Source organism: Stegostoma tigrinum, chromosome 24 (genome assembly GCF_030684315.1).
Source record: "Stegostoma tigrinum isolate sSteTig4 chromosome 24, sSteTig4.hap1, whole genome shotgun sequence".
NCBI classification, from domain to species: Eukaryota; Metazoa; Chordata; class Chondrichthyes; order Orectolobiformes; family Stegostomatidae; genus Stegostoma; species Stegostoma tigrinum.
This window is the reverse complement of record NC_081377.1, coordinates 6,475,556-6,489,618: the sequence shown is the minus strand read 5'-3', so window position 1 is coordinate 6,489,618 and position 14,063 is coordinate 6,475,556. Positions and strand designations below refer to the sequence as shown.

At 44.1% G+C, this 14,063-nt stretch overlaps 1 protein-coding gene across 5 annotated transcripts in view; it reads right to left on the bottom strand.

The window, feature by feature from the left end:
- The window catches only part of map7d1a (MAP7 domain containing 1a), a 248,191-nt gene that overhangs the window by 78,212 nt on the left and 155,916 nt on the right, over positions 1-14,063 (bottom strand). For all 5 annotated transcript variants that reach the window (XM_059654254.1, XM_048558096.2, XM_059654255.1 and 2 more), the window contains 2 exons: positions 5,346-5,509; positions 3,160-3,274 (listed from right to left, as the gene is read on the bottom strand). In XM_059654254.1, the coding sequence (XP_059510237.1) occupies positions 3,160-3,274; positions 5,346-5,509 (279 nt within the window). The remainder of the gene's footprint in view (positions 1-3,159; positions 3,275-5,345; positions 5,510-14,063) is intronic.

The following is a 14,063-nucleotide window of genomic DNA, read 5'->3' as shown; positions in this document are numbered from 1 at the left end:
AAGGGATGGGGTAGACTACAGGACCAAGTGTCATCCTTTCGGCATGTTCACTTCCCATTGCATAACGTGTCCTGTCGCATGGGACAAACTAATGACAAGTCTGAGAGCTAAATGCACACCTTCAGGAAACATTACAGGCTGTCATCAACAGCAGATTTGTTTGCCACCATAATCTGTAATAGCAAGGCTGAAGATACTATTCAAACCTCCAATAGAAATGTATAGCCAGTAACCGCCCTCCTGACTCCCCAAAGCCTGCCCACCATCTACAAGGCCCAAGTCAGGAATGTGATGGAATATTCCCCACTTATACAGATGGGGACAACCCCAACAACACTCAAGAAGATTGACACCATCCAGGACACTGCTGCCCGCTTGATTCGCACCACATCTACAAGCATCCATTCCCTCCGTCACCGACACTCAGTCACAGCAGTGTACACCATCTACAAGATGCACTGCAGAAATTCACCAAAGATCCTCAGACAGCATCTTCCAAACCTACAAGCACTTCCATCCAGAAGGACAAGGGCAGCAGATACATTGGAACACCATCGCCTTCAAGTTCCCCTCCATACCACTCACCATCCTGACTTGGAAATATATCGACATTCCTTCATTGTTGCTGGGGCAACATCCTGCAATTCCCTCCCTAATGGCATTGTGGGTCAACCCACAGCAGGAGGGCTGCGGCGATCCAAAAGGCAGCTCACCACTACCTTCTCAAGGGGCAAAAGTGAATGGACAATAAATGTCTGCTCAGCCAGTGACACCCATATCCCAGGACGAATAAAGTAACACATACATCACTGCAAGAAACCAACATGGGCTCAATGTAGATGTTGAGGGCAATGCGAACCTAGGCATTCCCCAGTAGGGGGTTGGAACCTAGTGAAGCTACATCACAGGGCTGTTGGCATTGTAAGCTCAAATAAACCACTGTTCTGATGCAAGGTCTTCGACCTGAAACTATCACTCTGTTTCTCTCCACAGCTGTTAGCTGTCCTGCTATATTTTTCCAGTTTTATTTGTATCCAACAAAATGGGCCATTCACATTCACAGTACAAAGATTTCAAGTTTTACTGCATCTGGTTAGGAAAGGTGCTGGCCTTCCAGGCAGCTAACAGGAGGAAAAGGCTCCATGAGCATTTCAATCCTCAATCTGTGGTAGTGCTAAAGGTGGAGTTCAAGTATTTGTAAGTGTCTTCAGTCAAAGGTGTTGGGTGAGAGATCCTATTCAGCCTCTGCCCGAGACTCCTCTCCTCAGATACCAGGGCATAACCGATTCCATTCATTCAGAAGCTGCTTACAGGGCAGGCTACAGTCAAGGACCCAGGCAACATTTCAGCTGTAGTACCGAAGCTTGTATAGGTCAGATGGATGCTCTGCATGCACAGATGTCTCAGCATAGCTACAACACTGACATCCATCCCAAAGTACCGACAATGGCCCAGGGTATGCCCCATTCACAAATCGCAAGAAATATTCATTTCCTGTACTACTGGAGCACAGCATGTTGAGTCTCCCAGTACCTCGCCAGGCTTACTGAGAGGGGCAAAGAGGAAGGTAATTCATTGCTGCCCCTGTACCTCACACAGATATACAAGCTTCATGTGTCCGGGTGCTCAATCCCATTGTGACAGCATCTTGCATCAATTCTTCAGAGTAACAAGGGTTGGGCAATAAATGCAACATTACCACTATTGCCCATATCACCGAGAATAAACATTAAAAAACAACTTACAGGAGCACCGACTCTTCATTTCATGTCAAACTCTCACTGTCTTCACAAATAGATCAGTTTCAGACATTTAAAACACTTCTCTTTGATTCTGCTGAAAATTCCTCATTTAACATCTGTCACTGCTGGCAAAAATACAATTTTGTTTCCTTCATTTACTCTGTCTCATTATCCTTCGACTGCTTGTAAAAAGCTGTGCCTGCAGCTCTGTTATCTCCACTGAGCTTCCAACACAATCAAACCCAGTCTTGTTGGCTCAGATCTTAATCATCGTATGAGCATGGAGATAGGGCTGTCCGAGTCGCTCAGTCTATTAAATGGGAAGGAGACAGTCAGGGTTTAAAATCATTACTGCATTGGAAGGTAAACCAAAATATACCAAAACTGTAGCAGTGAGACTCACTCTAATACTGTTATGACAATCCCTTGGGGATGCTGGGTGGCACACGGGGCAGATGGGCGGTGTACTGATGGATGGGCAGTCTTTCCCTCCTCATTGTCACAAACCGGAATCTGGAACTCAATCCCAGGTAAAAGGAATGCAAAACCTTTCCCATCCCGTCAGCCATGGGACAGAGGGGCAATGGGCATCTTTCAATTCTTGGGTAAAAGGGGAGTGTGAATGCAAAGCAAGACAGTGTTTAACCCCAAACTGAGCCAGTATTATTATAGCTGACATGAGAATGTTTGGCTGCTGTTAAGAGTCTTGTAGTGCAGTTGTAATGTCCCTACTTCTGGTGCAGAAGATGCATGCAAGTTCATGCCCCACCTGCCATTGAACAAGTGAATTAAAAAATGCTTGTGAATGGTGGATGGACTAATACTATGGGATGCATCAGTGACCCCAATTTGTTTTGTCAGTCTGACTTCAAACTCTGTCCCTAAACATCTTCAATTCAGCAAACCCTCTCTCCACTGCAAGAACCTCCTTCAAACTAACCACATAACCGAGCCCCATTCCTCTGTCCAACTCTGTGGCTTCATAAACAGTGCTCACATTATCAAGTCTACAGTTTTGGAAATCCTTAGTATCATCAAAAATTACCATGAGACATTTCAAAGGACGCCACATAAACATGAATGTAATCAGAATATGGCTCCTGTGGTACTGGGTACAGATGAAAGAGTTATGTTCCTAGCCTATGAAGCCCCTCAACCAGAAGAGAAAAATACTAATAGGAACCTCGACCTGTTCACTGCTCCCAAGCGAGGTATGGCTCCGAATATCTAACTGTTTCCAGCAGTCTGGTATCTACACACACATGCATCTGCTTCACAGCTCACTGCGGCTACAATAAAGCCATCAAAAGGGGTCATAAAACACAACTCAAACTGTGTGAGGCCATGCCAGTTGAGGTTATTTAAAGCAATTATCATAAGTTAAACGCTCAATAAACTTTCCATCAAATGTACTCACTGTCTTTGTGCACACTCAGGGTATGGGGCAGTGCTCCGGCCCAGGACCACCGCTGCTGACGGATCTCTGCCCAGGTTTTCTTGGTCGAGCGCTGTACCACAGCCTCGTAACGTTCCTACAGAAACAGACCAGAGGAAGGACTCAAAGATAGTGCCAAAGATGACAACAGGTCAGGGAGTCAACTCTCAAGGGATTCATTACTTGTTCTCTTCATTAGTTCAGGATTGACAGTCAGAAGACAGTAATATTCATTCAAGGCAAATAGGAAGGAAACAGAAAAAGTTGTTCATTTCATTATTTCTTGTCACATGTTGACATCTTTGTTAAACTTCTGTTGTTGTTAAAAGAAAACATTTTCTTTCATGAAAATTACTTTGGTAAGATTAATCATAGATGTTTTAGTTGTGATTTTGCTGAAAAAAAAGTATGCAGCCTGACCCATTAAACTTCCAGGTTGATTTGGATTTAGTTATATTGTGTTCTGATACATGTCCCATTTTAATCTTAAATGTAAAATGTGTGTTCTTGAGTGGGGAAGGAATGCAGTGTACTTCAAGATCTGAGCATTTTGTTGTATTGCTGATCTGCTGTTCAGATCGTGTGTTAGTGTAACAGTGGCAATCTGCATCTAAACATGGGCTCATCTTGTTCACTGCAATATACAGCAGTAGGGAAAAAAAAACACAATCCTTAATAGCAGTTGTCTAAAAGTTTGACATTTCCCAGATTCTATCCTGTGGGATTCAAATCAGGACAATTTGAGCATTGTAGTTGGCACAAGGAATATAGTCAGCAATCTTCCAACTAAGCAATTGTCATTGGTATGAAATTGGTCTTCAGCAGTAGAACAAAGAAACCTCTCACTAGGAGAAGAAACATGTAAAACATGAGGTATATTTGCTAACACCCCTAGGAAGTTGCAGTCAAACTCCTATTTTCACCATCATTGCAACTGGTCTGAAAGTCACTTGGAAAAAGGAAAACAAAACAATTTGGGGCTGTCTAATTGTGATATTATTTCTTCAAGGGGATGTTCATAGTCATTGTAATACAGCAAACTTCATTTTAACCGGCAATTTTGATAAACTGGCAAAAATTCCAATATCGGAAAATTTACTGTATTAATCTGTCCAATGATTGCAGATTTAAAAAAACATTTATTTACCTCAATGACAATTGAATGGCCACATGAAATCTCAACAGCTAATTCAATTTCACATCAATTTCTCCTCAAACATATCATCAGTTGATCCAATTTAGAGTCAATTACTCCTCAAATACTGTGATGTCCGATTAGTCAGTTCAGCGTGCGATGGAGAGGGCTCTCTGCCAATAAGTTTTATTTAAGGCAAAGTTGTATTATTATTTCAGCGATGTATGTTGCAAATAAAGTCTAACGGTGATGTGTATACCTCTGCATTGTGTTTCTATTACTTAGCGCTTGCGTTTACAGTGAGTATGTGGACCTCTTGACCAACCAGAATATTTGAACAACCAGTACACTAATAGTCCCATAGGTGTCAGATATTAAAAAGTTTACTGTACTTGGAAGAGCTCTGGTTAAAATTGTGATGTTTAAGATTTTACTGCAGAGCTATTTTAATTGGGTCTATCTTCCCATACTGGGCTGCAAGGATTGTGGAGGATGAGGTAGCTGTATAGTTTCCTGGGCCAAGAATCATTAAGTTTCATCCATATTGGAGTCTGGAGATCAGTGAAGGTTACTATTCAAACACAGAGTTCAGGCTCCCACAGGAACACATTACGTTGTTTCTTTAAAAATTCAATTACAGGATGATGGCTCGGCCAGCATTTATTGCCCATCCCTAATTGCCCACAGGACAGATTAAGAGTCAACAACATTGCTGTAGGTCTGGAGTCACATGTACGCCAGACCAGGTAAGGATGGCAGCTTCCTTCCCGAAAGGACATTAGTGGGCTAAATGGATTTTTCCTGACAATTGACAATGGAGCCACTGTCATCATTACACACTTAATTCCAGATTTTTTTCATGGAATTCAAATTCCATCATCTGCCTTGGTGGGATTTGAACCCATATCCCCAGGATTTACCTGGGTCACTGGATTAAATTGTTGAACAATAATTCCATCAGAGCATCGCCTCCCCTTTCTGGCACTGCCAGGCCTTCAATGATGCTGACTTCCGCAGGCAGGCTGGTACACACCTTGTTTTTCTGAAGCTTTAGTCGCTGTCTTTCCTCGAGTATAGCTCGCCTCTTCTCTATTTTCAGCCTCTGTTCCTCTAGCCTCTTCCTGCGATCCTCCATTTGTTTCTCTCGGAGCATTTTTGCCTTTTCTTCCCTTTCCAGCCATATTGACTTCTTAGCAGCTAACAGGGAAATAAAAAGGAGTGCCCAGAGAGACAGAGAAAAGGGAGGAGGAAAGACAGAGAGAGGGGGAGCAATGAAGCAGGGACACCAAAAGATGGAGAACAGGAAATCAAATGGGAGAAGGAAGGAAGGAATGGAATCAGAAGAAAGGGGATAGAGGGAAAGAAGAGAGAATGTAGGAGGAAGAGAGAGAGAGAAGGGAAGAAGAAGAAAAAGAAGAAAAGAGGAGAGAGGACAGAGAGGGAGAGATGGAGAAAATGAGGAATGAAGAGAGGGAAAAATGAAAGAGACGGAGGGAGGAGAAACAAAAACAAAGATAAATTATAAGATGTTATTATTTGTCAACCACACTGAATTGGCGAGGGACTATTTCCTTCCCTCCCTCTGTCTGGTTCAGTAAATGGGAATCCCACAGATTACAGGGTGTGAGCAGGATAGATTTATGGCGAAGGAAGTGAAACCATCATTTATCATGACAGGAACTGAAGCAAATCTTTCCTCCTAGCCACATATGCCATTGAGTGTTGCTGGAATCCTCAGTAAGATGCTGAGGATGGTGGGACTGTTTTTTCTTATTATAGACACAGCCCTCTGCAGCTACTTGCGTTAGAACTGACCCAAATAAAGACTCCTGTTCAATTACTTCAAAACCAAACAGGGAGGGACAATTTAAAAGACTTACATTTATCTAGCACACTTCATAACCATCAAATGTCTCTGTGCTTTAAGAACAATGAAATATTTCCAGGTGAAGTCACTGTGCTGTTGCAAACAGGACAGCCAATGTGCACACAGCAAGATCCCACAAATAACATGACAACAAGCAGACAGTTTTTGTGATGATGTTTGAAGAATCAATATTGTCCTGGCTCCCCGAGGATAAATACCCTGCACTTCTTCATAATATAGCCATGGGATCATCTCCATCTATTCAAGCAAGCATATAGGGCCTCCGTTTAATGGTTTCTCCCTCAGTAGGGCATCATTCCTCAGAGAGTAGGCTTTGGTTTGCCGACTTAGAACCTTGAGCCACAAGGATGGGACTCAGAGGCGAGAGTGTACCAACTGGACCATGTCTGGCACTGCAAAAGAATGAAATAAATTACACGCAGACTGAATCTTCACATGAAGATATCGATGGGGTGCGGGGAGACTGGGGAGAACCTCATGAGGAAACAAGGGCTCTCTGCAGCTGCATTAAATGTCTCAGATTAAGCCAATTTCGAGGTGGTGCTACACAGCAAAGGAGGATGGGAGTCATGATGGGACAGATGCAAGTATTGACGTACCCAGACTCTGTGACACAGTGGGCTTTAGCGACAACTCCAGGCTGACAGGCCACATCCTCTTATCAGGATATGTACTACCAGACTCTAGCATCATGATGGAGGAGTAGATATGACTGGGGAGGGAGGTTAGCTCTCAGATAATTCACCAACAAGTATTAAACACAAGAAGTAAGTCACCATACATCAGAGCTGATAAATAACTCAAAGCCAGATTAACACAAGCAGGAGGTGAACATAAGATTCGGTCAGAAAACTAAACATGACTGTGTACTTTCTATTCTCCAATTTGGGCGTTTACTTAATGAGGCAGCTCTTGGCTACAATAATAGTCCACACAGCCAGAACAGTAGCAGACAGAAGTTTCTGGAATGAAGAACAGGCGAGGAGGTGAGCGAGGTGCTTTTGGAAGTTGGCGGTTCTGGGTGAGGTGTAGACAGTACTTTCAAACTCTATCCTCACCTTTCTCTACTAACTTATCCAAGTGATCAGTTTTCAGTTGCAAGTCTAGAGATTAAGTGTCACGAAGCTATTCAGGAAGGTCTCCCATTGTGATACATATTCATTTGGGGCAGCATGGTGGCTGAGTGTTTAGTGTTGCAGCCTCACAGCACCAGGGCCCCAGGTTCGATTCCCACCTCAGGTAACTGTCTGTGTGGAGTTTGTACATTCTCTCTGTGTCTGTGTGGGTTTCCTCCGGGTGCTCCGGTTTCCTCCCACAGTCCAAAGATGTGCAGGTTAGGTGGATCAGCCACGCTAAATTGCCCGTAGTGTTCAGGGGTGTGTGGGTTATAGGGGGAATGGGTCTGGGTGGGATGCTTCAAGGGGCAGTGTGGACTAGTTGGGCCAAAGGACCTGTTTCCACACTGTAGGGAATCTAATCATCCATCACTTGTAGATAAAGCCGCTCCAATGGCTGATTAGTTCCGGTGCAAGCCTACGACCCGCTCAATGACAATTCACAATTGCCCACTGTGCCAGTGAGTATACCCTGAACCACACCAGCCTTGCCAATGCCAGCTTTAACCCTGAGTGAGCAAATGGCTCTGGCCTGCACTGAGATACCACAGTGGGAGCTCAAGAGAGACAAAGAGGCCTAGCCAAGGCTTCACTAACTGTTGGCTGTCCACGGAAACTACAGTGATTTATTTGAAAAATGTAATTTTGGATTCAGTGTGTCAATGTAACATGTTCAGGAGGAACAGAATCTACTGTTCTCAAACCCCTTCCCTGCGTTGTGTCTGTTTCTGCTATAGATTAATTGATAAAGACAGACACTAATGAAAATCAAGATTGGCACGATCATTTTACCAAATTACCAGTTTAGACCTCACCTTTCTCTCGAGTGTCAACTGTTGCATTATGAGTGACCTGACCACTCTTGGAGGACCTGCATTTACCTGCACTGGCCTGCACCCACCTGGGGGGAGGTGAAAGCTTCATACAGGAGCGGCTCCTCAGTTATACTGAGCCTTAGAAAGGCCCATCTGAGTCATTGACTGAGTTTCTAAGGCAAACACCTCAGGAAAAACATGATGTACTTGGAAAGCATCCAGCTCAGATCATCCAAAAATATAGCGGAGCATACACTGTTCAATTAGGGTCAAGAAAGGATAAATATGGTGCACACTCCCTTGATTTAGAGTGCTGTTGGAGGGTCTGACTAGGAGCTTTAAAGTGATAAATGACCTGAAGGAAAGGCAAACCACTCCCTCAGATATTGGAATCCAGAGCAAGAGGCGAACAAGATCCACATTAAGACAACACCAGTTAGGGGTGAAAACAGGTAATATTTTTCCCTCATATAAAGAATGTGGCAAGGTCTGTCCCCCTCTCAGGTATAAGTGGTCACTGTCAGACAACTGGAACTTCCAAAGCCAATAGGCCATAGTACGTTTTGTTTTATATTCACCGTGGGATGACCAAGGCAGCATTTCTCAGCCTTCCCTAATGAGAACCATAGAGATCTACAGCACAGGAAAAGGACCTTCAGCCCATCGAGGCTGTGCCAGTCAAAAACAACCTTTTAACTATTCCAATCCTGTTTTCCAGCACTGGCCCCATAGTCTTGTATACCTTGGCACTGCATGTGATCATCTAAAAACAGCTTAAATTATATCAGAGGTAATGGGAACTGCAGGTGATGGAGAATCCGAGATAACAAGGTGTAGAACTGGATGAACACAGCAGGCCAAGCAGCATCTGAGGAGCAGGAAGGCTGACGTTTCAGGCTGAGACCCTTCTTCAGAAATGGGGGAGGGGAAGGGAGTTCTGAAATAAATAGGGAGAGAGGGGTAGGTGAATAGAAGATGGATAGAGGAGAAGATAGGTGGAGAGGAGACAGACAAGTTAAAGAGGTGGGGATGGAGCCAGTAAAGGTGAGTGTAGGTGGGGAGATAGGGAGGGGATAGGTCAGTCCGGGGAGGACGGACAGGTCAAGGAGGCGGGATGAGGTTAGTAGCTAGGAGATGGGGGTGGGGCTTGAGGTGGGAGGCGGGGATAGGTGAGAGGAAAAACAGGTTAGGGAGGCGGGGACAAGCTGGGCTGGTTATGGGATGAGGTTTTTGTCTCTATTAACTTGAAATGCAGTAAGTTCCAGGTTCCCACTACCTTATGGGTGAAAAAGATTTTCCTCACATCTGCCCCTAATGTTAAATCTATGCCCTCTTATCACTGATCCCTCCATCAAGGGGAAATGCTCCTTCCCATCTATGTCCCTCATAATTTTATACATTTCAATCATGTCTCCTCGCAATCTCCTCTGCTCTAAGGAAAACAACCCTAGTCTGTCCAATCTCTCGACAGAACTGGCAATATCCAGCCCAAGCAACATCCTGGTAAATCTAAAAACCGCAAGAACTGCGGATGCCGTACATCAGAAACAAAAACTGAAGTTGCTGGAAAAACTCAGCATCTCTGGCAGCATCTGTGGAGAGAAATCAGAGTGAATGTTTCGGGCCCAGTGACCCTTCCTCAGATGTTGGGAGTCATTGATGAAGCCATTGAAGTTGGTTGGGGACAAGCTAATAATACTAACAACAGCTTCAAGGTCAATAGCTTTCCCCTGTGAGGAGAAAGAGTGCAATGAAAAGGAACTGGCAAGTTCGAAAGAATCTTGAGTCCTTAAGCCATCCAAAATCACTTCACAAGCAGAAAAAAAATCTCAAAAGTGTGACACCTTAAAAGCAATTGAGGCAATCTGGAATGATTTAAATCCTTGTTAAAAGTGCAAGAAAACATTCAGATTGATTTTAAGTTCTCACGCTAGCCCGATAACCAAGAGAGCTCTCAGGAACAGTCATGGAGAGGAAACCAACTTCCATTTCTATTGGCCATTCAGAAGTGGAGGGGCCGCTTTAATGAACCGGCTAAACATATAAATGAGTGTTCTTGGTAATGAGCTGGGTGAGAATTTCTCTGAGGGAGCAATACATTGCTTCAGGGGGAGATTAAATTCATTTACTCACTTGTTCATCAAGATTTTGAGAAGATTTCAACAAGTTTTTATTATTCAGAGCATAGGAGTCATTGTTTAAGAAGATAAAAAACATGTAAACAATATGGCTGTCAATCTGCTTCACCAGTCAGTCAGTCTCCACCTCACGTTTCGACTTCCATCTCCCCAGGTCCGTGAGAAAGCAAGTACCTGTCTATCCCAACCTTAAATATATTCAGTGATGGAGCCACACGCTGCACTCTTGGTAAATGATTCTAAAGTTTCAATGTCATGTATATCATTGGCCAAATGATCATCTGCCAAGATTTCTCCTAGAAACAACCTCCGAATGTCTACCCTGTCAAGCCCCTTTCAGATCTTGAATGTTTCAATGGGATCGCGTCTCGTTCTTGTAAACTCCAGGAAGCACAGGCCCAGTTTGCTTCACCTCTCATTGTAGTCTCAATCCAGTGAGCCTTCCTGCACTGCCTTCAAAGCAAGGATTGCCTTCTTTAAAGAACTGTGCAAAAAACACCAGGCAAGGTAGTCCAGATATGGTCGCAAAGCCCTTTACAAATGTAAGGCTTCCTTCATTTATTACCCCAATGTCCTTAAAAGGGCCATTTGCCTTACGAGTGCATGCCAAATGGCTGCATTCCTCGCCTAAGTGCATCCAATTTTCCACTGAATATCAACATTTCTAAGTTTTACACCTTTTAAGAAATACTTTGCTTTTCTAGTCTCTCTCCAAAAGTGAATCAATTCACAATGCTCCACATCTGTGGTTGTATAAACTGAGGTTCCAGCACTGAGCCTTATGGCACTCCATTAACCACTGATGGCTAACATGAAACGGTTTCCAGTCCATTAATGGCCCCCATTAGTAGCTATCCATTCTCCCAGGCTGATCTTTACCCATTCCTTTCTCCAATCATTTTTCTCTCCCTCTGGGCTCTAACTCTACCCATCATTTACTCCCTTCCCCAGCCCTTCTCCAGCAGCTATACCAACCGTTTCCCAGCTACAATCCGTTCTGAAGAAGGGTGACTGGACCTGAAACACTAACTCTGCTTTTTCTCCACGGATGCTGCCAGACCTGCTGAGTTTCTCCAGCAATGTCTGATTTTGTTTCGGATTTCAAGCATCTGCAGTTCTTTCAGATTTTTGAAATTGTTTCATTTACTCTACTGTATGATTTCTTGCCTGTTAACAATCCCCAAACCTTTATGATTTACTACGTCTATCTCAAACAGCCTTTATCTTGTGTATCGGCCTTTTGTGAGGCCTCCTATTTCTTTTGGAAATTGAAGTGTACTATAATTCCTGGATCCCTTTCATCGAGCCACATCCCCAAATAACTCCACTAAATGTAAATCATTTCTTCATAAATATATGTTAATTGTATCGGATCATACTGTGATTTACAGAATGCATTGTTCACAAATTCTAGCATTTTCCCAATGACTGAATTTTTCCTTTGTATATACAATTCTCAGTCCAGTAGGTTATCTATTAGCCCCTCAAATTGAATACATCAGTTAATTTTGGAGGGAATACTGCACTATGAGAAGTTCAGCGAAACAGAAGCTTTCTCAGGATGGGGGAGAAAAGAATTCAATAGCCGCTTTTCACCAACTGAATATTAGGAAGGCCGAAGCCAGTGCCTTTGATCCCTCCCAAACTAAATTTTAGACATCATCTGTATTTCTCATCTGTCTGAACCAGTCCCAGAGTGTTTGCAATCTTGACAATAAAGTGTGAAGCTGGTTGAACACAGCAGGCCCAGCAGCGTCTTAGGAGCACAAAAGCTGACGTTTCGGGCCTAGATCCTTCATCAGAGAGGGGGATGGGGAGTGGGTTCTGGAATAAATAGGGAGAGAGGGGGAGGCGGACCGAAGATGGAGAGAAAAGAAGATAGGTGGAGAGAGTATAGGTGAGGAGGTAGGGAGGGGATAGGTCAGTCTAGGGAAGACAGACAGGTCAAGCAGGCGGGATGAGGTTAGTAGGTAGGAAATGGAGGTGCGGCTGAGGTGGGAGTAAGGGATGGGTGAGAGGAAGAACAGGTTAGGGAAGCAGAGACAGGCTGGGCTGGTTTTGGGATGCAGTGGGGGGAGGGGACAAGCTGGGCTGGTTTTGCAATATTGACGTTGTGTTTGATCCCAAGACCACCATATATCTGTTCCGTCACCAAGACTGCTTCAGACTCACCTGCTGCTGAAACCCTCAACTGGGTTTTTTCAAAAACCTTTCAGTTTGACTCCTCCATTGCATCCCTGAATGGTATCCCACATTCCCACCTCCATAACTTTGAGATCATCCCCAAAACTCCGTTGTCCTTCTCCGAGCTCACTCTCAATCTGGTTCTGCTATCACCAATGATGCTGGCTCCTAATCCAAAAGTGACTCAACTTTCAAATCCTGCACTAATCAAGTTCATTACTGGCCTTGCTCCTCCCTCTCTCTAATCCCCTACAGCCCGAAAACCACTTGTCTTTGAACCTGAAATTCTGGCCTCTTCATAATCCCTGATTGTGATCACATCCAACACCTGGTGGCTGTAGCTTCAGGCCTATTCCCCTGAGGTATGGGATTCCATTCCTTTCCCACCTCCCCTTCACTTTATAAAACACTCCTTAGAAACTACATTTTTGACGAAATTTCTGGTTATTTGCTATACTATCTCCCCAATAGTTGGCACAATATCGAGTAAGAGAATAAAACAGAGCAGAAGTAGACCACTGGCCCATCGAGTCTGCTCCACAATCCAATGAGATCATGGCTGATCTGATCATCCTCAACTCCACTTTCCTGCCTTTTTCCCAAAGCCTTTGATTCCCTTACTGATTAAAACTCTGCCTATTTCAGCTTTGAACATACTTCACAATTCATCGTCTTCTGCTCTCTGAGGCAAACAGTCCCACAGATTCAACATTCTCTGAGAAATTCCTCCTCACCGTTACTCTAAGATTAGCCCCTCTGGTCTTACACTCTCCAACAAGAAAAATACACTCTCTACATCCAGCATGTAAAGCCCCCTGAGGCTTTTACATACTTATCCTCCGATTCTCCAAAACTCCATCGATTAGACACTCAACCAAGTCAACCTTGCCTCATAATAAAATCAATCTATTTCCAGAATCAACCTAATGAACCTTCTCTGGACTGCCTTTAGTACATCTTTCCATAAGACACAGGAGCAGAAACTAGGCCATTCAGCCCATCAAGTCTGTTCCACCATTCAATCATGGCTGATAAGCTCCTCTAACTCATTCTTCCACTTTCTCCCCATAACCCTTGATCCCTTTGATAATCCCCTTGGTTCCTTAGTTACAGGACCAAAACCGGTCAGTGTTCCAGCCCAACTAGTGCCTTACATAGTATTCACAAATCTTCTTTTGTTATACTCCACTCCTTTTGTAATGAAGGCCAACAGTTTATTTGGCTTCCCTATTACCCATGGAACCTGGACACTATCCCCTAAATCATTCTGTACTGTAGCTTTCTGCAATCTTTCTCTATTTAAATAATATGCAGCTTTCATATTCTTCCTTCTAGGTGGCAGTGTCTGTGGGATTGGAAGACGCTGTTGAGGGAACCTCGGTGAGGTGCTGCAGTGCATCTCGTGGATGGTCCACTGCTAGCACGAGGTGCTAATGTTGAGGGAATGAATGTTGCAGGTGAGTCCAGCAGTGAGCTGCTTTCTCCTGGGTGGTGCTGAGCCCCTGGAGCTCAGGTGGAGCTGCACTCATCCATCACACTCCTGTCTTGTACTTTGCAGGCTGTGGACAGGCTTTGGAGGGTGGGGGAGTCCCTTTCTACAGGACAGGCCAG